Here is a 25,116-nt window from a genome sequence, read left to right on the forward strand (position 1 = left end):
TGGTCACTCCCTGTCATGGTCCCAACCTTTAGAGAGCTTATAGTCTGGCAGGGCAGAGGAGACCGATAAATAAGTCAGTGTAATAAAGTATTATAAGCACAATAAAGGAAGAAGTACAGGTTGCTGTGGTAGTCTGTAGAGAGTCAGGGCAAGCTTTCTGGAGGAAGTGACATAAACTGAAATCTAAAGAATGAGTAGGAATGATATAGTTGAAGAATATCCTGGGGAGAGAGAGGAAATAAATATACCTAAAGCCTTAACCTTGTTGGGTTCCCTAGAGTGAGGTAGAAGGTGAGGCAAGAGAGGTGTGGGCTGAAACCAGCCCTAGAAGAGTGCTATGGATTTAAGCAGAGCATTGTTTGAGAGGAAGAAACCTGACCCAAATCTTACTTTTGCTGAGGGACCAAAGAAATAATCTTCGAGGTTATTAATAGAGGAATCCTTTTGTGTCTGTTTTCTTTTTCTTCCAGCTTTATATGGTTTGCTGTGAAGTACCTTTGTCCTTATTATCTCTTACCTTTTGTTGTCCTTTAAGGTTTCCTTGGGAATTTCATTTCTGAGTTATTTGACTTTAAAAAGCTTAACCATGATCCTATTGTTTTTGGAAAGGTGTTCAAATAATCTTCACATCTCCTTTGTGTATGGTGTAAAACTACTCCCTATCCAGTAATAATTAAAACAATTAACTCAATAGAATTTGAAGTTTAGTGGAGATATTCTCTTATAAAAGCTTTTTATAGGGGCGCCTGGGTGGCGCAGTCGGTTAAGCGTCCGACTTCAGCCAGGTCACGATCTCGCGGTCCGTGAGTTCGAGCCCCGCGTCAGGCTCTGGGCTGATGGCTCAGAGCCTGGAGCCTGTTTCCGATTCTGTGTCTCCCTCTCTCTCTGCCCCTCCCCCGTTCAGGCTCTGTCTCTCTCTGTCCCAAAAAAATAAATAAGCGTTGAAGACACCACCTAAAAAAAAAAAAAAAGCTTTTTATAATTACATTACTGGACTGTAGAGCTCTTAAGATGTAAAGTTCTGTTGTATTGCTTATTCATATTTTAGGTCTAATGTATATATCCATAATTCATAATCCATATTCAAAATTAGTTAGCTTTTCAGAAAGGAATTTAGTAGTACCTTAGACTTTCTGAGGGATTTTATGAGAGATTAGATGGAAGTAAATCATCACTGTGGTTTATTTTCAGGGGTGGTGTATTATTACTGATTTTGTGAAGATTATCAACATCTTCCTTGGGATAATCACATATTCTTAAGATCACTTTCTTTCCTATGAGAGAAAAGCTTCTTAACCGTTTTGGAATTAGTTCTGTCCCTTTGAAAATTTGTCCCCATCATAATGATAATGAGAGGGAGATAGTAGATTGAATGCTATTTCTGTACGTATCTCTGTAATTAATATAAGCACTAGAGAGTTAAACTCATTAAATTTTGTATTTAAGTATTCAGTATGTACAAATTAAAGTAATAATTTTTCTATAATCAAAATCTAATTTTTTGCCTCCTTAGCGCTGGCTGACAGAGCAGAGAGCTCAATGTCCTCATTGCCGGTAAGTGTTTTGCTATGATTATTTGTGAATTTGGAAAATAGCAAGGTGATGGGATTAAAGTGTGCCTTAATATTCAGAGTTTTTTTTGCATTCTGTCACATTTCTCCTCTTTGTAAATACAGTTGAAAAGAAAATAAGCAATCTGTCTAGATAAATGCGAACTAATTTATCTGACTTAGAATTATGTAGAGTGCAGGGGCACCTGAGTGACTCAGTTGGTTAGGTGTCTGACTTTGGCTCAGGTTACGATCTCATGGTTCGTGGGTTCAAGCCCCACATCAGGCTCTGTGCTGACAACTCGGAACCTAGAGCCTGCTTCGGATTCTGTGTCTCCCTCTCTGACTCTCCCCTGCTCGAACTCTGTCTCTCTCTCTCTCTCTCAAAAATAAATAGACATTAAAAAAATAAAATAAAAGAATTATGTAGAGTGCATTAAGTACATTATTTACCATCTTTTATTTTTATTTTTTTAAAGTTCTTACTCATTTTTGAGAGAGAGAGAGAGCCAGAGAGTGTGAGTGAGCTGGGGAGGGGCAGAGAGAGAGGGAAACACAGAATCTAAAGCAGTCTCCAGGCTCAGAGCTGTTAGCACAGAGCCTGATGCCAGGCTCAAACTCACGAACGGTGAGATCATGACCCAAGCCGAAGCCAGATGCCCAACCGACTGAGCCACCCAGGTGCCCCTGTTTACCATCTTTTAGAGAAGCATTGTTTAACTTCTTGATTTTTATAATTAAAATACAACTGAAAAGTTCTCCAACTTTCTAATTAATACAGATAAATAAAATAAAAAGACTTCTATTTCTGATACTCCCTGCCTAATCTTTTCATTAAATAACACTTTGAAAAGAGATAGTTAGATTTTATTATGTATTCTAGACATTTTTCTAAGAGTATACTGATATGTATACATTTTTCTCAAAATACCCAAATGTGATATAATTCTATTCTGGGTTTTTTTTTTTTTCATGTAAAATATGGTGGGACCTTCCTTGAAGATAGGTACATATATGTCATTTTTTTAAAAAGTGTGAATATTTAATATGCTTATATTCAGACACATTTAGATAATTTCCACTCTTGTTTTTTTCATATAATTGTGCCAGATTACATTGAAAGAAAGGTTTTTACCACTTACCGTTCCTAATAATAGATATAAAAGTGCCTTTTCCTCTGCCAATACTGGTTATCAATCTATCGTTTTTTTTTTTTTTTTGTCATTCCATTCAATGAAAAATAGTATCTCATTTTTAATATGCTTTTTTATTTTTTAAAGTTTATTTATTTATTTTGAGAGCAAGAGTGTGTGTGTGAGCTGGGGAGGGGCAGAGAGGAGAGAGAATCCCAATCAGGCTCTGCACTATCAGTGCAGAATCTGATGGGGGCTTGAACCCATGAACCATGAGATCATGACCTGAGCCAAAACCAAGAGTCAGATGCTTAATTGAATGAGCCACCCAGGGGCCCAATTAATTATGCTTTTCTAAAAAATGATTGAAACTGAACATTTTTTGAGGCATATTTAGTTATATTTGTTTTGCTTAAACTACTTCTTCATCTCATTTGTTGCCCATTTTCATCATGTATTGTTTACTTTTTTTATATTAACTTTTAAGAAAGCCAGCACTATCAAACAGAAACTTTCTGTAATGATGGAAACGTTCTGTAACTTTGCTGTTTAATTCCACTGGGTACAGTTCAACAGTGGCAGTTCAACACTTGAAATATATTTAGTTTGACTATATAATGAAATTTTATTTTTTTTTAATAAATTGTTTTTTAATATTTATTTTATTTTTGAGAGAGAGAGACAGAGCACAAGCAGGGGAGGGACACAGAGAGAGGGAGACATAGAATCTGAAGCAGGCTCCAGGCTGAGCTGTCAGCACAGAGCCCAATGTGGGGCTCAAACCCATGAACTAACTGTAAGACCATGACCTGAGCTGAGGTTGGTTGCTTAACCGACTGAGCACCTGGGAAACAGAAGCCCCATGAAATTTTATTCTTATTTAATTTTAATTAAATTTTAGGGGTGCCTGGGTGGCTTAGTCAGTTGAGCGTTGACTCTTGGTTTCAGCTCAGGTTATGGTTTCATGGTTGTGAGATTGAACCCCATGTTGGGTTCTGTGTGCTGAGCGTGGAGCCTGCTTGGGATTCTCTCTCCCTCCCTTTCTGCCCTTCCCCTGCTTGTGCGTGCTTGCAGTCCCTCAAAAAAATAAAAAAACTTAAAAAAATAATTAAAATTTTAAATAGTCACTTGTGACTAGTGGCTGTCATTTTGGATAGTACAACTTTAAGGTATTGAGAATTCAATCTGTAATTGGAATTTTTTTTTGTAAATGACATTAATGTAAAAATAAGTTGCAAACCATACTTCTCATTCAGTCTGTTATTATTTTAATAGTAATATGGTATGAGTATGTTGTGAACTCTGTTTTGAGTATGTTTTTATTTGATAATTTTTTTTTGTAACTGTCTTCCTTCGCTTTGTATGTCATAGTTCATGCATGTTGTAGCATATGTTAGAGTTTCATTCCTTTTTTAAATTTTTAATGTTTATTTATTTTTTAATGTTTTTACTTATTTTTGAGACAGAGACAGAGCATGAGCAGGGGAGGGGCAGAGAGAAAGGGAGACACAGAATCTGAAGTAGGCTCCAGGCTCTGAGCTGTCAAACACAGAGCCCGACGCGGGGCTTGAACTCATGGACTGTGAGATCATGACCTGAGCTGAAGTCGGATGCTTAACCAACTGAGCCACCCAGGCGCCCCCTTTTAATGTTTATTTTTTAGAGAGATAGATACAGAGTGTGAGCAGGGGAAAGGCAGAGAGAGAGGGAGAGACAGAATCTGAAGCAGGCTCCAGGTTCCGAGCTGTCAGCACAGAGCTTGATGTGGGGCTCAAACTCATGAAATGTGAGATCATGACCTGAGCCAAAGTCGGATGGTTAACCCACTGAGCCACGCAGGAGCCTCAGAGTTTCATTCCTTTTTAAGGCTGATTATTACTCCATCATATATATGTATCACATTCCATTTATTCATTAATCTGGTAATGGACATTTGGATTGCTTCCACTTTGGGGCTAAGATAAATAATGCTGCTGTGGTCATGGGTGTTCATCTTTTCAAGACCTGCCTTCAGTTTTTTTTGATATATACCCAGAAGTGGTATTGCTGGATTATATGGTAATTCTGTTTTTTAATATTTTGAGGTATAGTTGGCCGATAAAATTGTAAGACATTTAAAGTGTACCTTGTGATGATTTGATATGTGTATGTATGTATTGTGAAAGGATTCTCCCCATTGATAGCACTTTCATCATCTCACATATTTACCTTTGGAATGTGTTTATGTTAGAAAATAATCTCAAATTCCTGAATTGGAGTATATGTACATATTTTTTCTCCAGTGCTCCACTCCAGCTACGAGAACTAGTAAACTGTCGTTGGGCAGAAGAAGTAACCCAGCAGCTTGATACTCTTCAACTCTGCAGTCTCACCAAACATGAAGAAAATGAAAAGGACAAGTATGCCCTCAACTTGTGTTTGAGTATTTCATAGATGTTGATAGGTGTTATTTTAACGACACTATTGAAAATTTTTTTCGTTTTATAGGTGAACACTTAAGTATTTTTCTCTTGGCATTGTATCAGTATCACTATTTTGAAAGACCCTTCTAACTCTTGATTGGGCTTCTTTTATTAGAGCCTCTGATAAAAGGAGTGGAACTGCTAGTGTTTGCTAAGTCTCTCTTCTTTGTTCTTGATGTCAGCTGGCCCCTCTTCCCCTTGGTCTGCTGAAGATGCATATAGGCCATTGATAAAGAATTGTTCTGATAAATTTCCTTTATTATAAAAGCTATGTTAAACTTGGTACTATGGAAATATGCTAAATATGCTAAATGAGCTTACAGATAGTATCTAATATGCCGTTTTTTTATACTTTCATTAATTTCTTTTTGGTATTCAGATTACTTACAAATGAGAAAATAAAATGTAGACGCATTTAGGTATTTTCTCTAAGCTCAGTGTACTCCATTAGTGAGAAGCTTTTTCTTTTTTTTTTTAATGTGTATTTATTTTTGAGAGAGCAAGCATGAGCAAAGGAGGGGCAGAGAGAAAGGGGGGACAGAGGTTCAGAAGCAGCCTTTGTGCTGACAGCAGAGAGCCCAGTGCAGGGCTCAAACTCAAAACCTGCTAAGATCATGACCTGAGCCAAAGTCGGATGCTTAACTGACTGAGCTACCCAGGGGCCCCAGTGAGAATCTTTTTAAGAAATGCAACAGTATGTCTCTTTTATAGGCAATAGACACTTAAAAAAATTTTTTTTGTTATTGTAGTAAAATACGCTTATATAAAATATAAAATTTACTGTTGTAATTATTTTTAAGCATATAGTTCCATAGTGTTTAATATATTCACATTGTACAACCAATCTCCAGAACTTTTTCATCTTGGAAATCTGAAACTCTCCACCCATCAACCAATAATTCCCCATTCTCCTACCAGCCCTGGCAACCATCATTTCACTTTGTTTCTTTGAGTTTGACTACTCTGGATTACTCATGTTAGCAAAATTACGCAGTATTTGTCTTTTTGCTACTACCATCCTTGACTTTGCATAATGTAGCATATGTCAGAATTTCATTCCTTTTTAAGTCTGATTAATTTTCCACCATGTATTTGTATCACATTTTGTATATCTGTTTATGTGTTGGATATTTGGATTGCTTTCACTTTTGGGCTGTTGTGAACAATGCTCATAATGTGTTCATCTTTTCTAAACCTTGCCTTCAAGTTTTTTGGTTTGTTTGTTTGTTTGTTTTAAGGATTTTTAAGTAATCTCTACACCCAATGTGAGGCTTGTACTCACAACTCTGAGATCAAGAGTTGCATGCTGGGTGTGCCTGGGTGACTCAGTAGGTTAAGCATCCATCTCGGCTCAGGTCATGATCTCGCAGTTTGTAAGTTCTAGCCCTGCATCAGGCTCTGTGCTGACAGTTCGGAGCCTGGAGCCTGCTTCAGATTCTGTGTCTCCCCCTGTCTCTCTGCCCCTCCCCTGCTAGTGCTCTGTCTCTCTGTCTCTCTGTCTGTCTCTCTCTCTCTAAAAAATAAATAAACCTAAGAGTTGCATGCTGTATTGACTTAGCCAGCCAGGCACCCCTTTTTTGGATATATACTTGGCAGTGGTATTGTTAGATTATATGGAATTTTGTTTTTAATACATTGAGGAACCTCCATAGTGTTTTCCATGGCAGCTGTACCATCTTATATTCCTACCAACAATATACAGGATTCCAATTTTTCCACATCCTTCCCAAAACTTGTTTTGTTTTTTAATAATAGCCATCTTAATGAGTATGAAGAAATATCTTGTGGTTTTGATTTGCACTTATCTGATGATTAGGATGTTGAACATCTTTTTATATGCTTGTTGGTTATTTGTATATCTGTGGAGAAAAGTGTCTGTTAAAGTCCTTTGCCCATATTTTAATCAGGTTTTTTTGTTTTTGTTTTTGCTTTTGTTTTTTACTGTTGAGTTGTAGTAATTCTTTATGTATTTTGGGTATTAACTCCTTTATTAGGTACAGGATTTCCAAATATAGTCTCCTATTCCATGGATTGGCCTTTCTCTTTATTTCTTGTATCCTTTGATGTACAGAAGTTTTAAATTTTTAAAAAAAAATTTTTTTTTTCAACGTTTATTTATTTTTGGGACAGAGAGAGACAGAGCATGAATGGGGGAGGGGCAGAGAGAGAGGGAGACACAGAATCGGAAACAGGCTCCAGGCTCCGAGCCATCAGCCCAGAGCCCGACGCGGGGCTCGAACTCACGGACCGCGAGATCGTGACCTGGCTGAAGTTGGACGCTTAACCGACTGCGCCACCCAGGCGCCCCCAGAAGTTTTAAATTTTGATGTAGTCTAATTTATTTATTTTTTACCTCTGTTGCGTGTGCTTTTGGTGTCATATTTAAGAAGTAATTTCCAAATCCAATATTGTGGATTTTCCTTTATGTTTTCCTTTATGAAGCTTTTCCTTAATGTTTTCTTATAAGAGTTACATAGTTTTAGGTCTTATGTTTAGGTCTTTGATCTACTTTGATTTAAATTTTGCATATGATATAAGCTAAAGGTGTTTGTCTGCTAAGGTTGCCATAACAGAATACCACAGGTTGGCTTACATAACAGAAATTTATTTTCTAATGGTTTTGGAGGCTGAAAGTTTAAGGTCAAGGTATTATCAAGGTTGTTTCTGGTGAAGCCTTTCTCTTTGACTTGGATAAGGCTCCTCCTCACATACTCCTGGTGTCTTTCTCTTCTTGTATAGACAGCAGTTTTGTGGGGTGAGGGTTCTCCCCTTATGACCTCATTTGACCTTCATCACCTCCTTAAAGGCTGTATCTCCAAATACATTTACATTAGGCCTCCAAAAGGAATTTGGGGAGGATGAAGTTCAGTTCGCAAACAGCTCCAAATTCATGTTTTGTATGTGGATATCCAACTTAAGGGGAAACTCATTTTTTAAAATTGAGCTGTTCATTTCTCATGAGAATATGGCATTACATTATACAATTGCATGTGTCTTGATTATTTTTAGCATTGGCCACATGTGGGGGACACGCATACATGTTTGGGTAGGTATAGACTCATAATGTGATCTGCCCAAAATGTGAACCTATCTTCTACAGTGATGCTAGGAAATGATGTTGTATTTATACTTTATTTAGAAATTAGTCTGCGTTTTTCATATGATTTTAAAGTCTTTATCAATTAATGAAAACAGTACTTAAAATTTGCGTCCACATGTGATTCTTTAGCTTAATTTATGAAAGCTATGGAATGTATTTTATATTGTTTGCTGAGATATTGTTTAAAATTGATTGACCTGTTTCCCAAATGTAGGAATTTGTTGAGGTAATTATGTTTTAGTTTTAATTTATTTAATTTAAATGGTATTTTCTTTTCATAACATATAGATGTGAAAATCACCATGAAAAACTTAGTGTATTTTGCTGGACTTGTAAGAAGTGTATCTGCCATCAGTGTGCACTTTGGGGAGGAATGGTGAGTAGAACAAATTTAGCACATTACTTTTAGTTAGAGACTGGAAAGCACTGAAATACTTGTTTGATTTAGATAGAAAATAATATTTTACTCTTGTTTATGAAGTTGAAAATTAAATATGTTTGATTTTAGCAGAAGGTGTCATACCACAGACTTCTTTTGTGGGAGATGTTGATGTGGGATGTTTACCTCTTACATAAATATATATTTTAATGGAAAACCTATAAAATTTGGGGCACCTGGGTGACCCAGTTGAGTGTCCGACTTCGGCACAGGTCATGGTCTCATGGCTTGTGAGTTCGAGCCCCTGCGTTGGGTTCTGTGCTGACAGCTCAGAGCCTGGAGCCTAGTTCAGATTCTGTCTCCTCCTCTCTCTGCCCCTCCCCCGCTTGCCCCATGTCTGTGTCTGTCTGTCTGTCTGTCTGTCTTTCTCTTTCTCAAATATAAAGAAACATTTAAAAAAATGTATAAAATTTATATTCATTAGCAAATCTTTTATTGTAGGATCAAGGTCTTATCTTTGATTAAAGGTCAGTTGATCTGATGTCCTGGGCACAATTTCCAATTTTGGTTTCTTTAAAATGGAACAATAACTTGGGGCGCCTGGGTGGATCAGTCGGTTGAGCGTCTGACTTTGGCTCAGGTCATGATCTCGCGGTTTGTGAGTTTGAGCCCCGTGTCGGGCTCTGTGCTGACAGCTCAGAGCCTGGAGCCTGCTTCTGATTCTGTGTCCCCCTTTCTCTCTGCCCCACCCCTGCTTGTGCTCTGTCCCTGTCTTTCAAAAATGAATAAACATTAAAGAAAATTAAAAAAAAAAATGGAACAATAACTTTAGGTATTTGTGAAACAATACGAATGCAGACATCTGGATCTTATAATTTTTTTTCTTTTCCAATCTAATTCAAAAGTAGTTTTTTAAGGTATTGTACCTTTTATCAAGTCTAAAACATTCAAGTTAGTTTTCCTGGAAATAGCTTTTATTTCATAGTTGTCTTATTGGCTGATTAATATTTAATTAAAAGTGTACTTATGTAATAGGTACAATTAATGTAAATAGGCTTGAAAATTAAAACAATAGGTTATTGGGGCTCTGGGGTGGCTCAGTCAGTTTGGCGACCGACTTCGGCTCAGGTCATGATCTTGCAATTTGTGAGTTCAAGCCCTACGTCAGGCTCTGTGCTGATAGCTCGGAGCCTGGAGCCTGCTTTGGATTCTGTGTCTCCCTCTCTTCCTCGTGCTCGGTGTCTGTCTCTCAAAAATAAATAAACGTTAAAAAAAAAGAAAACGATAGGTTCTTGGTGGGGAGAGTTAGTTATAGTAGGAGTAGAAAGTTGTTAGACAACTAGACATATCTGTCATCAATGAGAATTGATCACTCTTTGGGCATTAGCATATTTTAGGGAGAGAATGACAGGCAACTTGGTTGAGTAGAGCTCAATATAGAATTTTCTGTTAGGATTTGAATAATGTGTTTCTAATTTGATGAATAGAAAAATTGAATTCTTACAATTTAGTTCTTAAATGCATGGGTTTGGTAAGAAGCAATGGAAACATTCTTTTCTATACTTTAAGTGGACATGCAAAAATCTACATCTTTTTTATCTTACAGACTATGTTTAGGTGCTTTGGTTGGATAAGACAATGCTAGTGAGGACTTTTCCATTAATAGGTAGTTTCTTACAATATAAATTCAAGTTCTATATATTAAGAGAGTTATAAGTTATAGTACTAAAATTGGACAGAAAATTGGTTTAAGGGGGCACCTGGGTGGCTCAGTTGGTTAAGTGTCCGACTTTGGCTCAAGTCGTGATCTTGCCGTTCATGAGTTTGAGATCTGTATCTGAGCCGTCGGCACAGAGCTCTGACCTGCTTTGAATTCTGTGTCTCCCCCTCTCTATCTGCCCCTCTCCTGCTCACACTCTGTCTCTCTCTCTAAAAAATAAACATTAAAAAAAAAAGAAAATTGGTTGTTAGCTCTCAAAAATTATTTGAATACAAATGGATTAATGAGTCTTCTGTCTCTACAGTAATTCTTTGTGGAGTAAGGAATGAGTGTATTGCTTTGCTAATAGTGTCCTTTCGGTGTCTTACTAATTAATTCAGTTGTGCTAGAGACTGGTGGTTTAGTGATAAACAATATAGATATCAAACAGTTCTGTATATTTAATCGTCATAATAGGTATTAGGGATGTTTATGCAGTGCTGATAACTGTGAATAACTTTGGGACCTGACCCTGTAAGACTGAGCTAAGCTCCCAAGGATGAGTAGTAATTAAAAGGTGAAGAGTTTGGGGAGGGAAGATGAAGGAAAATTGTTTTTGAGTAAGAAGGAGTTACTTTCGCAAAGGCCTACTGAAAAGAAGTTTGAGAACTTGAAAAGGCTAGTGCTGGGGCGCCTGGGTGGCGCAGTCGGTTGAGCGTCCGACTTCAGCCAGGTCACGATCTCACGGTCTGTGAGTTCGAGCCCCACGTCGGGCTCTGGGCTGATGGCTCAGAGCCTGGAGCCTCTTTCCGATTCTGTGTCTCCCTCTCTCTCTGCCCCTCCCCCGTTCATGCTCTGTCTCTCTCTGTCCCAAAAATAAATAAACGTTAAAAAAAAAAAAAAAATTAAAAAAAAAAAAAAGAAAAGGCTAGTGCTGATGAAGAAGAAAGTGGCAATTAAAGTTGTGTCAGGTGGTTGGAACCATGGTTAAAGATTTTGGTTCTTTTTAATGAGTAAAGATTTCTAGATAAATGTAAACACTTTGCTACAGTTCTTTAAAAAAATTTTTTTTTAATGTTTATTTTTGAGAGAGAGAGTGCGCAAGCAGGGGAGGGGCAGAGAGATGGAGACACAGAATCTGAAGCTCGCTCTAGGTTTTGACTGTCAGCACAGAGCCCGACGTAGGGCTTGAACTCATGGACAGTGAGATCATGACCTGCGCCGAAGTTGGATGCTTGACTGACTGAGCCACCCAAGCCACCCCTATGCTACAATCTTTAAGGATTTCCTATATGGGCCAAGTGATTTTAAGGAAGCTCTGGTTGATTTTAACAAAGTAAAGACAGCCAAAAAAGTAAACTACTAACCAGTTTATTAGCATCCATAGAGTGTTAATAAAGAAATGTAAATGAATAAGGTAAAAGAAAATGTTCTAAAATTATTCTTATTACTTCAAATAGCATGGTGGACATACCTTTAAACCTTTGGCAGAAATTTATGAGCAGCATGTTACTAAAGTGAATGAAGAAGTAGCCAAACTTCGTCGGCGTCTCATGGAACTGATCAGCTTAGTTCAAGAAGTGGTAAGACTACTACTGAAAGATCATTATCCGTTTTATAGTTTATCATATATAATATATATGTTTTTGCAGTACAAATCAATTATATTGAAATTGATACTTGAAAATTTGATAAAGTATATTTATAGTCAGTTTTACCAACTTCAAACAGCTAAGGAATTTGCATCTAAACCCCTGGCCTGTTCCACAGTTGGAGCCAGAGAATTGCCTTATGCAGAATTAAGAGAATCAATGAATGAGTTAAATAAGCCTGTTTGATACAGAGTCAATAATTGACTCTTAAACAATCAATACTGACTTTTAAAAAGTCATTAAGTCATTCATTCTTTGGACTCCCAGGTTTTGGGAGAGTTTCTGCTACCAATAAATGAACTGTTTCCGATGTCTTGAATTAGAACTCTGCAGAATTGAAAGAGTAATATTTAACACTACTCTTTAGATACCTTATGGGTCAAACAGCTTTGGTAAGCTATTTACCATTTGAAATATTATTTGGGGAAATGTGTTAAGTTTCAAACATTTAAGTACTGAATGTACTTTTGAAATATATTTTGTTTAATGTTGCCAGAAGGCCAGTTGTAACTAGTGAGTTTTACAGACCATTCCTAACTTAAGATATCTTTGTTTTACCCTTTCAGGAATGAAGATTCAAACCATTGTTTATAGTAGTGTTTCTGAGTTGTGTGTATGCTACCTACAAAGTAGTTTTGGAATATAAACAAGTTGAAAGACTTCTCTTTGGACTTCATCTAACTACCTTTCTTTTCTTTTCTCTTGGCAACATTATTTGGTTGTTAAGGAGGGTGTTCTAGGTTGATTTTCTTATTGTTTGTATTTATAATAACAATAAGTATAGGAAAGATTGCTTTTTTAATTTTGGTAGCATCCTATTATGAAATCTACAATGTACTCTGGAGTCTTTGAAAATTCTATTTTTTTTTCCTCTGTTCTGAAAAAAATTAAAAACTATGTAAACTAGAATAGATATGTTTTCTTTTTATGTGTATTTTTTAGAGACAGAGTGAGAGAGCACGCGCTCATGTTCACGCAAGTTGGGGAGGGGCAGAGAGAGGGACAGAGGATGAAAAGCAGGCTCTGTGCTGACAGCAGAGAGCTTGATGCAGGGCTCAAACTCATGAACTGTAAGATCACGACCTGAGCCCAAGTGGGACACTTAACCAATGGAGCCACCCAGGCGCCCGAAGAATAGATAATGGTTTTTGAGTTTTTATTTGTTCTAGGGTTTTGCATGATGTGAACCTGGTATTAGTATATATTTTTATTTTTGTATAGTGGTTTTCTATCAGAGATATGATTGGGGCTTTGAGTATGTATGTATTTTGTATATGGTACCTGAAGCATTTATTTTTTAAGATTTTATTTTACTTTTAAGTAATCTCTATACCCAGCTGGGGCTCAAACTCACAACCCAGAGATCAAGAGTTTCACACTCCACTGACTGAGCCAGCCAGACTCCCCAAACAATTTTTTTGTAATTGTCTTACACTGTTAAAATAGCATGTACTTTATTATGTTTTGTTTATTTTTAAGAATATCATTCCTGATTTGGTTCAGTACACAGTTTTTTAAAACAGTGAGTTTCCTATGATATGTAAACAATTAAAAAGTATTATTGGCTTGGGGCACCTGGGTGGCTCAGTTGGTTGAGCCTCTGATTCTTGATTTTAGCTCAGATCATGATCTCACAGTTCATGTGATCGAGCCTTGTGTCAGTCTCTGCACTGACAGCAAGGGGCCTGCTTTGGATTCTCTCTCCCTCTCTCTCTGTCCCTCTTCTGCTCACGTTATCTCCCCCCTGCCCCCCAAATAAGTAAACATTTTTTTTCTTCCAGTATGGCCTTTATTAGGTAATGCTGATATTTTGATACTTTATTAGGTAATGCTGATGTTTTGATCCCTATTTAATATACTCCTTTATTTTTTTATTTTTATGTATTTAATTTTATTTTTTAATTTAAATCCAAGGCAGTTAACATACAGTGTAATAATGATTTTAGGAATAGAATTTAGTGATTCATCACTAAATGTACATGTAATATCCAGTGCTCATCCCAACAAGTGCTCTCAATGCCCATCGCCCATGTAGCCCTTCCCCCCACCCAACTCCTTGCCAGCCACCCTCTGTTCTCTGTATTTAAGAGTCTCTTATTGTTTGTCTCCCTCTTTGTTTTTATCTTATTTTTCTTCACTTTCCCTTTTTTGTTTCTTAAATTGCACATATGAGTGAAATCATATGGTATTTGTCTTTCTCTGACTGACTTATTTTGCTTAGCATAATACCCTCCATTTCCACCCATGTTGTTGCAAATGGCAAGATTTCATTCTTTTTCATCATTGAGCAATATTCCATTGTTATATATATGTGTGTATATACACACATACACACACCACATCTTCTTTATCCATCCATCAGTCTGTGGACATTTAGGCTCTTTCCATACTTTGGCTGTTGTTGAAAGCGCTGCTATAAACATTGGGGTGCATGTGTCCCTTCAAATCAGCATTTTTTATCCTCTGGATAAATACCTAGTAGTGCAACTCCTGGGTTGTAGGGTAGTTCTATTTTTAATTTTTTGAGGAACCTCCATACTGTTTTCCAGAGTGGCTGCACCAGTTTGCATTCCCAACAGTGCAAAAGGGTTCCCCTTTCTCCACATCCTCGCCAACATCTTTGTTGCCTGAATTGTTCATTTTAGCCACTCTGACCAGTGTGAGGTGGTATCTCATTGTGGTTATGATTTGTATTTCCCTGATGGTACGTGATGTTGAGCATCTTTTCATGTGTCTGTTAGCCATCTGGATGTTAGCTACTTATTTGGAAGAGTGTCTATTCATGTCTTTTGCCCATTTCTTCAGTAGATTATTTGTTTTTTGGGTATTGAGTTCTTCATGGGTTTTGGATACTCTTTATCAGATGTGTCATTTGCAAATACCTTCTCCCATTTTGTAGGCTGCCTTTTAGTTTTCTTGGTTGTTTCCTTCGCCATGCAGAAGCTTTTTATCTTGATGAAGTCCCAATAGTTCACTTTTGCTTTTGTTTCCCTTGTAAGAAGTTGCTATGGCCAACGTCAAAGAGGTTGCTGCCTGCCTTCTCTAGGATTTTAATGGCTTCCTGTCTTACGTTTAGGTCTTTCATCCATTTTTAGTTTATTTTTGTGTATGGTGTAAGAAATTGGTCCAGGTTTATTCTTCTGCATGTTGCTATCCAGTTTTCCCAATACCTTTGCTGAAGAGACTTTTTTCCATTGGATATTCTTTACTACTTTGTCAAAGATTAGTTGGCCATATGTTTATGGGTCCATTTCTGGGTTCTCTATTCTGTTCACTGATTTGTGTGTCTGTTTTTGTGCCAGTACTGTACTGTCTTGATGATTACAGCTTTGCAATATAGCTTGAGGTCTGGAATTGGGATGCCTCCAGCTTTGGTTCTTTTTCTTTTTTTTCTTTTTAATTTTTTTGTTTTAATTTTTTCTTTTTAAGTTTATTAATTTTGAGAGAGAGAGAGCATGAGCAGGGGAGGGGCAGAGAGAGAATCCCAAGCAGGATCCATGCCATCCATGCCTGATGTGGATGTGGGGCTTGAACCCACAAACGTGAGATCATGTCCTAAGCTGAAATCAGGGGCCAGATGCTTAACCACCTGAGTCACTCAGGCGCCCCTGGTTTTCTTTTTCTACATTACTTTGGCTATTCAGGGTCTTTTCTGGTTCCATACAGATTTTAGAATTATTTGTTCTAGCTCTGTGAATAATGCTGGTATTAATTTGATAGGGATTGCATTGAATATGTAGATTGCTTTGGGTAGTGTCAACATTTTAACAATATTTGTTCTTCCAATCCATGAGCATGGAATGTTTTTCCATTTCTTTGTGTCTTCAATTTCTTTCATAAACTTTCTGTACTTCTTAGTGCATAGATCTTTCATTTTGGTTAGGTTTATTCCTATGTATTTTATGGTTTTTGGTGCAATTGTAAATGGGATTGATTCCTTGATTTCTCTTTCTGCTGCTTCATTATTGGTGTATAGAAATGCAGCCGATTTGTGTACATTGATTTTATATCCTGCAACTTTGCTGAATTCATGGGTCAGTTTTAGTGGTTTTTTTGGTAGAGTCTTTTGGGTGTTCCAGTCATGTTGTCTGTGAAGTGTGAGAGTTTGACTTCCTCCTTGCAGATTTGGATGCCTTTTATTTCTTTTTGTTGTTTGATTGGTGAGGCTATCTAACACTATGTTGAATAACATTGGTGAGAGTGGATATCCCTGTCGTGTTCCTGAACTTTGGGGGAAAGGTCTGTTTTTCTCAAGGATGGTATTAATTGTGGGTGTTTCATATACGGCCTTTATGATCTTGAGGTATGTTCATTCTGTCTCTACTTCCTTGAGGATTTTTATCAGGAAAGTATGTTGTATTTTGTCAAAATTAAATGAACATTTTTAAAAAAGTATTATTGGCTTACATAAAAGAGGAAATCAACTGACTTTAAGAATAATTGCAGTGATTGCATTAATGTATGTTTGCTTCTATTTTAAAAATTCTTCAATCAAATTTTTTTTACTTGTTCACCTTCTAGGAAAGAAATGTAGAAGCTGTACGAAATGCAAAAGATGAGCGTGTTCGGGAAATTAGGAATGCAGTGGAGATGATGATTGCACGATTAGACACACAGCTGAAGAATAAGCTTATAACACTAATGGGTGAGTGGTTTTCTATGCTGTTCGGATATTTGATGCTTTGAGCCAATCTAGAAAGAATCAAATAGGCTAGGGAGGAAAAGATTGGTTTCAAAACTAAAAGTTCCTTGGGGCGCCTGGGTGGCGCAGTCGGTTAAGCGCCCGACTTCAGCCAGGTCACGATCTCACGGTCCGTGAGTTTGAGCCCCGCGTCAGGCTCTGGGCTGATGGCTCAGAGCCTGGAGCCTGTTTCCGATTCTGTGTCTCCCTCTCTCTCTGCCCCTCCCCCGTTCATGCTCTGTCTCTCTCTGTCCCCCCCAAAAAAAAAGAAAAAAAAAAAAAGAGAAAAAAAAAGTTCCAGTTATTAAATGTCTCTTTATCAAATAATATTATACCTAATTAATATAACTCCTGCTAACCTCTTGGGTATGTATGCTTCTAGAAATGGCCTGATTTGGCAAACATGCCTGCCTTTCATCATCTTTTTTTTCCCCCCCAACATGCAAAGTGGTTTCTTCTTTTTCTTTTTTATTTCTACCTTTTTTAAAAGTTTTTTCTTTTTTTTTTTTCCTACTTTTTTAATAGTAATTCTATAATGATAATTCGTTTATTCTTGTGTGTTTCAGCTTCTTAAGACTGTTCCTGTCTGGGCATTGTTTTTTGTTTTCACATGTTTTTATGTTTAAAGAACATATCTTTTGTTGACATGTAATGTAACATCTGGCCAACTTACTATATTCTTCTTTTTAAGCCACAGTTAAATTTTGCAGGGGGGAATTACTTCAGAAGAGTTGATTGAGTAAAAAATTTACTTTGCTAGATCTTTTATATTCCTTTAGAAGAAACAATAACCTTAATGTCTTTCCAGAGTATAGTATTATGTATTCTTTTATGAATTTAATTGACCTTAATTGCAGTTTGTCTAGAACTATAGTTATGGTTGATTCTGAAATCCCCTTGTCAAAGCTACTACAATATTAGATCGAACCTTTTTCTTTTTTTTTTTTTTTAAATGTTTACTTATTTTAGAGAGTATGTGCACGAGCAGGGGAGGGGCGGAGGGAGAGGGAGAGAGAAGCCCAAGCAGGCTCCGCACTATTAGTTCAGAGCCCAATGCAGGACTTGTTCCCACAACTGTGAGATCATGACGTGAGCCAGAATCAAGAGTGAGATGCTCAACCAACTGAGTCACCCAGGTACCCCTAAATGGAACCTTTTGAAGTTCTGGTGAAATTTTTTAGGGTAGCTATAGTGAAGTTTCAGGTAATTGAAATTGATTCTTTGTTATTGACTATGTTCAGTGAAAGTTAATTTTATTCTTAAACCAGTGTTGGTGTTTTGCTGTTTTTAAATAGGTCAGAAGACCTCTCTAACACAAGAAACAGAGCTGTTGGAATCCCTACTTCAGGAGGTAGAGCACCAGGTGATGAAATAATAAATGAAATTTAATAAAATCTGTCCACAGGCTTTAAAAATTATTTATTATGGCTTTAGTTTGCATTTGTCTTATAACTAATGTTGTTAAGCATCCTTTCGTGAACTTACTTGCCATCCCTTTATCTTCTTTATTGAAGTGTCTTTTGAGGTCATAGCTAAGAAATTTTTACCTAATGCAACATTGCAAAAAGTTTTTCTTAACGTTTTCTTGCAGCGGTTTTGTAGTTTTTGGTTTTATATTTAGTTTTATGGTTGTCTTTGAATTTTATGTTATTATTATTTTTTTTAATGTTTATTTATTTATTTTGAGAGAAAGGCAGGGACTCCCTGAGAGGAAGAGAGGGAATCCCAAGTAGGCTCCACACTGTCAGTGCAGAGCCCGACATGGGTCTCGATCTCATGAACCATGAGATTATCACCTGAACTGAAACCAAGAGTTGGATGCTTAACCAGCTGAGCCATCCAGGCACGCTATTGTGTTTTTTTAATGTGAGGTGTGGATCCAATGTAGTTTTTTGTTTTTGTTACTTGTTTGTGGCTGTTTTTTCTAGCACCATTTGTTGAAGACCAGCCTTTCTGCACTGAATTGTCCTTGTATCTTTTTAAAAAACTAGTTGTCCATATATACATTGGTCTATTTTTAGACTCTGTTTTGTTCCACTGATTTATTTTTATGCCAATACCACACTATTTTCATTACTGTAGCTTTATTTATTTATTTATTTATTTATTTGTCATTCTATGGCCAAATCTGGTCACCAGGGTTGTTTTATTTGACTCATATGCTAACACATATATTTTTAAAACAGACATTTTAAAGCAGATGATTTTACATGAAAACCTAGATTCCTAACTAAATTTGAATGAAATCAACTTAGATCAAATATTTGATTATGAAAAAAAATTAAAGTACTAGAAGAAAACATGAATTGATATTTGTATACTCTTGGGACTATCAAATGGCTTTCTAATAAATACCTGAAGTCCAAAGGTCATAAACCTTTGGCAAAAGAATTATAAACATCTATATGGCAGAGAGAGTGACAGAAAGAGATAAGAGGAGAAGGAGGAGAAAGAAATGGAGGAAGAAAGAGCAGGAGGAGGAGAAGAAAAATTTGTCAAAAGACAAATTAGGAAACCAAATTTGTAATATATATGTAGTAGACAAATGCTAAAATATCCCTAATATCTGTAAACTTCATCAAAATTAATAAGAAAATTATTAAATTACCATTAGAAAAAGAAGATAGAATTGGGAATTCACAGAAAAAATATAAGTGGCCAAATAAACAAATGAAAAGATGCTTAGTAACTTAACAGTTAAATAAAAAATAATAAGATACAATTCATTCTTCACACTGGCAAATGTTAAAAAGATTAATAATACCCAGTATTGGCAAAAATATTAAGGGAATAGGCACTTTTGTACAGTGATGGGTCAGAAATAGAAAACACAGGGTATTTGACATTAGTCCTTAAAAATTTAAATATGCCTTTCCTTTGACTTGCACAGTTGCACTTCTACATTTATTTTATACACATTGAAAAATGTTTACATAAAAATGTTTATTGTAGAATATTTGTTATAATGAAAAATTTAAAACTAATTTAAATGTCCAAATCAATAGAAATATTAGATAAATTATTGTAGATTCAGACAATGTAACACCAAGAACTCCCAGGAAAAAATAAAGACATTAAAAAATTTATGTAACATATTATTAGATGAAAAGTATGTGTGTACCTAATGATCTTATTTAACATTTTGTTTTAATGTTTATTTTTGAGAGAGAGAGAGAGAGAGAGAGAGAGAGAGAGACTGCGCGGGGGAGGGGCAGAGAGAGAGGAAGGCACAGAATCTGAAGCAGGCTCCAGGCTCTGAGCTGTTAGCACAGAGCCCGATGTGGGGCTCAAACTCACGAACTATGAGATCATGGCCTGAGCTGAAGTTGGATGCTTAACGGACTGAGCCACCGAGGTACCCCTATAATGATCTTATTTTAAAAGAATTATATGTGGGAGAAATCCTGGAAAGTATACACAAACTATTAATAGCAATCTTCTCTGGTGGGATTATTTTATACATTTCTCTGTTCAGTTTTTAACTAGAGTATATTTCTTCTGTAAACTTTGCTCACCTGGGGATAAAAAAAGCTATATAGATATTTTATGTTTCCTTTAGTATCTGCTTTCTCCTTATTTCTTTCTAGGAAACTAGTATCTTGGGCTATCTGAAGAAAAGATTTTTTTATTTTCTCTAATTCCCCCTCCATCCAAGGACCCCATGCACTTAACACATTTACAGTCGAGAAAATAAATGGGAAGAGGCTGTCTCCAGTCCTATATGCTCAATCTTTACTTAGGCTTAAGAAGAATACAGTTTAGTAGTGTGTACTTCAGAGACCAGGACAGTGCATGTGTGCAGCCATGGGCACACTGCTTAATTCAGTTTCCCTCTCCATAAACCAGTCACAATAATATCTAATTATTAGAATGGCTATAGGGATTGAATGAGAATATAAATGCCTGGCATATGGTAATTACTTGCCAAGTAGTTATCACTATTTTTTTTTTAATTTTTAATTTTATTTATTTTTTTAAAAATTTACATCCAAATTAGTTCAACCATGATTTCAGGAGTAGATTCCTTAGTGCCCCTTACCCATTTAGCCCATCCCCCTTCCCACAACCCCTCCTGTAACCCTGTTTGTTCTCCATATTTATGAGTCTCTTATGTTTTGTCCCTCTCCCTGTTTTTATATTATTTTTGTTTCCCTTCCCTTATGTTCATCTGTTTTGTCTCTTAAAGTCCTCATATGAGTGAAGTCATATAATACTTGTCTTTCTCTGACTAATTTCACTTAGCATAATACCCTCCAGTTCATCCATGAAGCTGCAGATGGCAAGACTTCATTCTTTTTGATTGTTGAGTAATACTCCATTGTATATGTATATATACACCACATCTTTATCCATCCATCCATCGATGGACATTAGGGCTCTTTCCATACTTTGGCTCTTGTTGATAGTGCTGCTATAAACATTGGGGTGCATGTGTCCCTTGGAAACAGCATACCTGTATCCCTTGGATAAATACCTACTAGTGCAATTGCTGGGTTGTAGGGTAGTTCTATTTTTAGTTTTTTGAGGAATCTCCATACTGTTTTCCACAGTGGCTGCACCAGCTTGCATTCCCATCATTACTGCAGCTTTATAATGAAAGTGTTAACTCTCCAACTTCACTCTTCTCTTTTTTAGAGTTGTTTTAGCTATTCCAGGTCCTTTGCATTTCTATATGAATTTTAGCATCAGCTTATTAATTTCTTTTTTTATTATTATTTATTTATTTTTAGAGAAAAAGAGAGCCCGCATGTGCGAGCCAGGGAGAGGCAGGGAGAGAGGGACAGAGAGAATCCCAATCCCAATCTATGACAACAGTGGGAAGTCTAACTCAGGGCTTGATCCTGAGAACCATGAGATCACATCCTGAGCCGAGATCAACAGTCAGATGTTCAACCAGCTGAGCCACCCAGGTGCCCCATCAGCTTGTTAACTTCTACCACAAAGAGTTTTGGGGTTTTATTTAAATTGCGTTGGATCTATAAATTAGTTTAGGTAGATGTGACATCTTAATATTGAATCTTTGTTCATGAAGACTCTTTATTTAGGTCTTTTATAATTTCTCTCAGCAGTGTTTTGTAGTTTTCAGGATAGAAGTGTTTCACATCTTACGTCTGATTTATTCAGTATTTCAGAATTCTTAATGTTACAGTAAATAGTGTCTTTAAAAATTGTTCATTTCTGATTTTTTGTGCTTATACAGTTGGTTTTTGTATATTAGTCTTTTTTTTTTTTTTTTAACGTTTATTCATTTTTGAGAGACAGAGGGAGACACATTGTGAGTGGGGGAGGAGCAGAGAGAGAGGGAAACACAGAATCGGAAGCAGGTTCCAGGCTCTGAGCTGTCAGCACTGAGCCTGATGAGGGGCTCAAACTCACGAACCCTGAGATCATGACCTGAGCTGAAGTCGGCTGCTCAACTGACTGAGCCACTCAGTCGCCCCTGTATATTGGTCTTGTATGCTTCAATCTTGGCTAGATTTAGTTTAGTTCTAGTAACTATTTTGTAGATTTCTGGGTTTGCCTGCAGATAATCATGTTATCTCTGAATACACACAATTTTCTTTTTGATCTGCTTTTTATGTAGTTCCTGTCAGGATTTTACTGACCAGAACTTCTAGTATAATGTTGATTTAAGTATGATGTTAGCTGGATGTTTAATGTAGATATTCTTTATCAGGTTTTGGAATTCTGTTCCTATTTGATGAGAATTTTCATTAGGAATGAATGTGGGATTTTGTCAAATTCTTTTTCTACATGTATCAAGGTTATATGGTTTTCCTTTTTCTTAATATGGATTATTACTATTTTTAGTATTAAATGAACTTTGTACTTCTGGGTTAAAAACCTTGGTTTGGTCAATGTACTGTCCTTTTAATGAATTATTGGATTTGATTAGAAAAGATTTTGTGTATAATTTTTGCATTTTTATGCCTTAGAGATATTAGATGATAGTTTTCTTTTCTCAGAGTATCTTGTCTGGTATTGTTATTAGAGTAATGATGGTCTCAAAGAATTTTAAAGTATGCCCTCTTCAGTTTTCTGGAATAAGTTCTGTAGAGTCGGTGTTCCTTTAGAAGTTCGATAGAATTCACCAGTGAAGACATTTGGGCCTTGTTTTCTTTTTTTTATTGGGTTCGTCTCCCCACACCCACTTCCCGCCAACCCTCCCCGCTCACTCCTCCCACCACCACCCCGGGGCCTTCTTTGTGGAGTGGTTTTCAACTACAAATTCAATTCCTTTAATAGACATAGAGCAGTTTATATTACTTATTTCTTGAGTAGGCTTTGGTGGTTTCGGTCTTTAAGGAATTATTTCATTTGAATTTGCCAGATTTATTGGCACATAGTTCTTAATATTCACTTATCCTTTTTTTTTTTAATTTGTTTTTATTTTAGAGCTCATGAGCAGGGGAGAGGGCTAGAGGTAGAGAGAGAATCTTATGCAGACCCCATGCTCAGCGTGGATAGAGCGTGACATGGGGCTCTATCCCTCGACCCTGAGATCATGACCTGAGCAGAAATCAAGAGTCGGCTATCCACTTACAGAGCCACCCAGGCACCCCCTCTTGTTATCCTTTTAAATTTGTAGAATGCAGTGATATTACGTCTTCTTTTTCCTGGTATTGGTAGTTTGTGTCTTTTTTGCCTGATCAGTTTGGCTAGAGGATATCTATTTTTCCTGATGTTTTCAAAGAACCTGGGTTTTTGTTTTTCTCTGTTGTTTTTGTTTTCTATTTCCTTGATTTTTGTTTTGATCTAATTGTTTTCTTTCTTTTGATTAGTTTGAGTTTAATTTGCTCTTTTTCTGAAATCTTAAGATGGAACCTGGGGTTAGTAATCTGAGACATTTCTGTTCAAAATATTTTCTTCCTTTGTGAGTTATTCTTTGAGCCATATTAGTTTCCAAATGTTTGGTTTTTTTCTGATTGCAGTGTCTTGAGATCAGGTTTGTTGGTGATGTTGTTCAAGTCTACTATATTGTAGATTTTCTTTCTACCTGTTTGATTATTGAGAGAGGGTTGTTGACATTTTCAGCAATAATTGTGTATTTATTTGTCTTTTCTTCTGGCAGTTCAATCGGTTTTTGCTTCATGTATTTTGAAGCCATACTATTAAGGTCCTAAATGTCTAGGATTGTTACATTCTCTTAATTGTTTCCAACATCACTATGAAATGCCTTTTTTTTTTTTTTTTTTTTTTTTTTTTTAGTTTATTTATTTGAAAGAGAGAGAGAGAGGGAGAGAGAAAGGGAATCCAGGCAGGCTCTGCACTATCAGCCCAGAGCTGGACATGGGCTTGATCTCATGAACCATGAGATCATGACCTGAACCTAAATCAAGGGTCAGATGCTTAACTGACTGAGCCACCCTGAAGGCATCCCTGAAATGACTTTATCATAAATTTTTTGCTTTGAAATCTATTTAAGAAAGCCACATCATCTTCCTTTTAACTCATGTTACCATGACATATCTTATTCTGTCTTTTTATTTTTAATATATTTGTTTTTAAATATTTAAAGTCTGTGTCTTAAAGGCTGCATGCAGTTGGGTCTAATGTTTTAATCTGATTGAACAATCTTCGACTTTTTTTTTTTTTTTTTTTTTTTTTAAGTAGTCTCAGGCTCCATGCTCAGCATGAAGCTCAATGCAGGGCTTGAATTGAGTAATTGTTTCTGGATTTTGAGTATTATTGTCAGTGAATGACACTAATATCAGTAACAAAAAAATAAATGTAAAGGATTAATTTGAATTAAAAAAATCACACAATGATCTACTTAATAAGAGATAGATCTAGAGAATGGTGAGGAATTTAAAATGGGGAAAAAAGCATTACTAGTGTAAAAAGGACTACTGACAAAGAGGGAACTGTCTACCTTAAGAATAAGAAGAGGGGCACCTGAATGGCTCAGTTGGTTAAGCATCCGACTTCGGCTCAGGTCATGATCTCATGGTTTATGGGTTTGAGCCACACATCAGGCTTTGTGCTGACAGCTCAGTTCCTGGAGTCTGCTTTGGATTCTGTGTCTCCCTCTCTCTCTGCCCTTCCCCCACTTATGCTCTGTCTCTCTGTCTCTCTCAAAAATAAATAAAACCTAAAAAATTTTTAAAACAGAGTATGAAGATAGGACAGTTATGATTTTGTATTCTAGGATAAACTCAGAATGTAGAAAGAGAATTAAATGATTTTGATAAAATCACTATAGTGAGTTTTTAAATACTTAATAAACTGATAGCACCAACTAAAAGAAGTTTGTAAGAATACAGGGTATTTGAAAAAAAAATAAATTAAGATGCTTTATCTAAAAGGTATGTGGAAAAAAAAAAAATAAAAGGTATATAGGGAGCCCTGCATCCCCAAATGAAGAATACATGCTCTGTATCAGTTCATATGAAACTGCTCCAGGGTGCCTGGGTGGCTCAGTTGTTTAATTGTCTGACTCTTGATTTCAGCTCAGGTCAT

The 25,116-nt window shown here is 36.4% G+C and overlaps 1 protein-coding gene across 5 annotated transcripts in view; it reads left to right on the plus strand.

Moving 5' to 3' along the window:
* TRIM37 (tripartite motif containing 37) overlaps window positions 1-25,116 on the plus strand; it is a 130,096-nt gene that overhangs the window by 10,602 nt on the left and 94,378 nt on the right. For all 5 annotated transcript variants that reach the window (XM_047832398.1, XM_047832400.1, XM_047832396.1 and 2 more), the window contains exons 3-8: window positions 1,514-1,554; window positions 4,966-5,082; window positions 8,534-8,621; window positions 11,784-11,906; window positions 16,497-16,620; window positions 17,952-18,019. In XM_047832398.1, the coding sequence (XP_047688354.1) occupies window positions 1,514-1,554; window positions 4,966-5,082; window positions 8,534-8,621; window positions 11,784-11,906; window positions 16,497-16,620; window positions 17,952-18,019 (561 nt within the window). The remainder of the gene's footprint in view (window positions 1-1,513; window positions 1,555-4,965; window positions 5,083-8,533; window positions 8,622-11,783; window positions 11,907-16,496; window positions 16,621-17,951; window positions 18,020-25,116) is intronic.

The sequence above is a fragment of the Prionailurus viverrinus genome, chromosome E1 (genome assembly GCF_022837055.1).
Source record: "Prionailurus viverrinus isolate Anna chromosome E1, UM_Priviv_1.0, whole genome shotgun sequence".
NCBI classification, from domain to species: domain Eukaryota; kingdom Metazoa; phylum Chordata; class Mammalia; order Carnivora; family Felidae; genus Prionailurus; species Prionailurus viverrinus.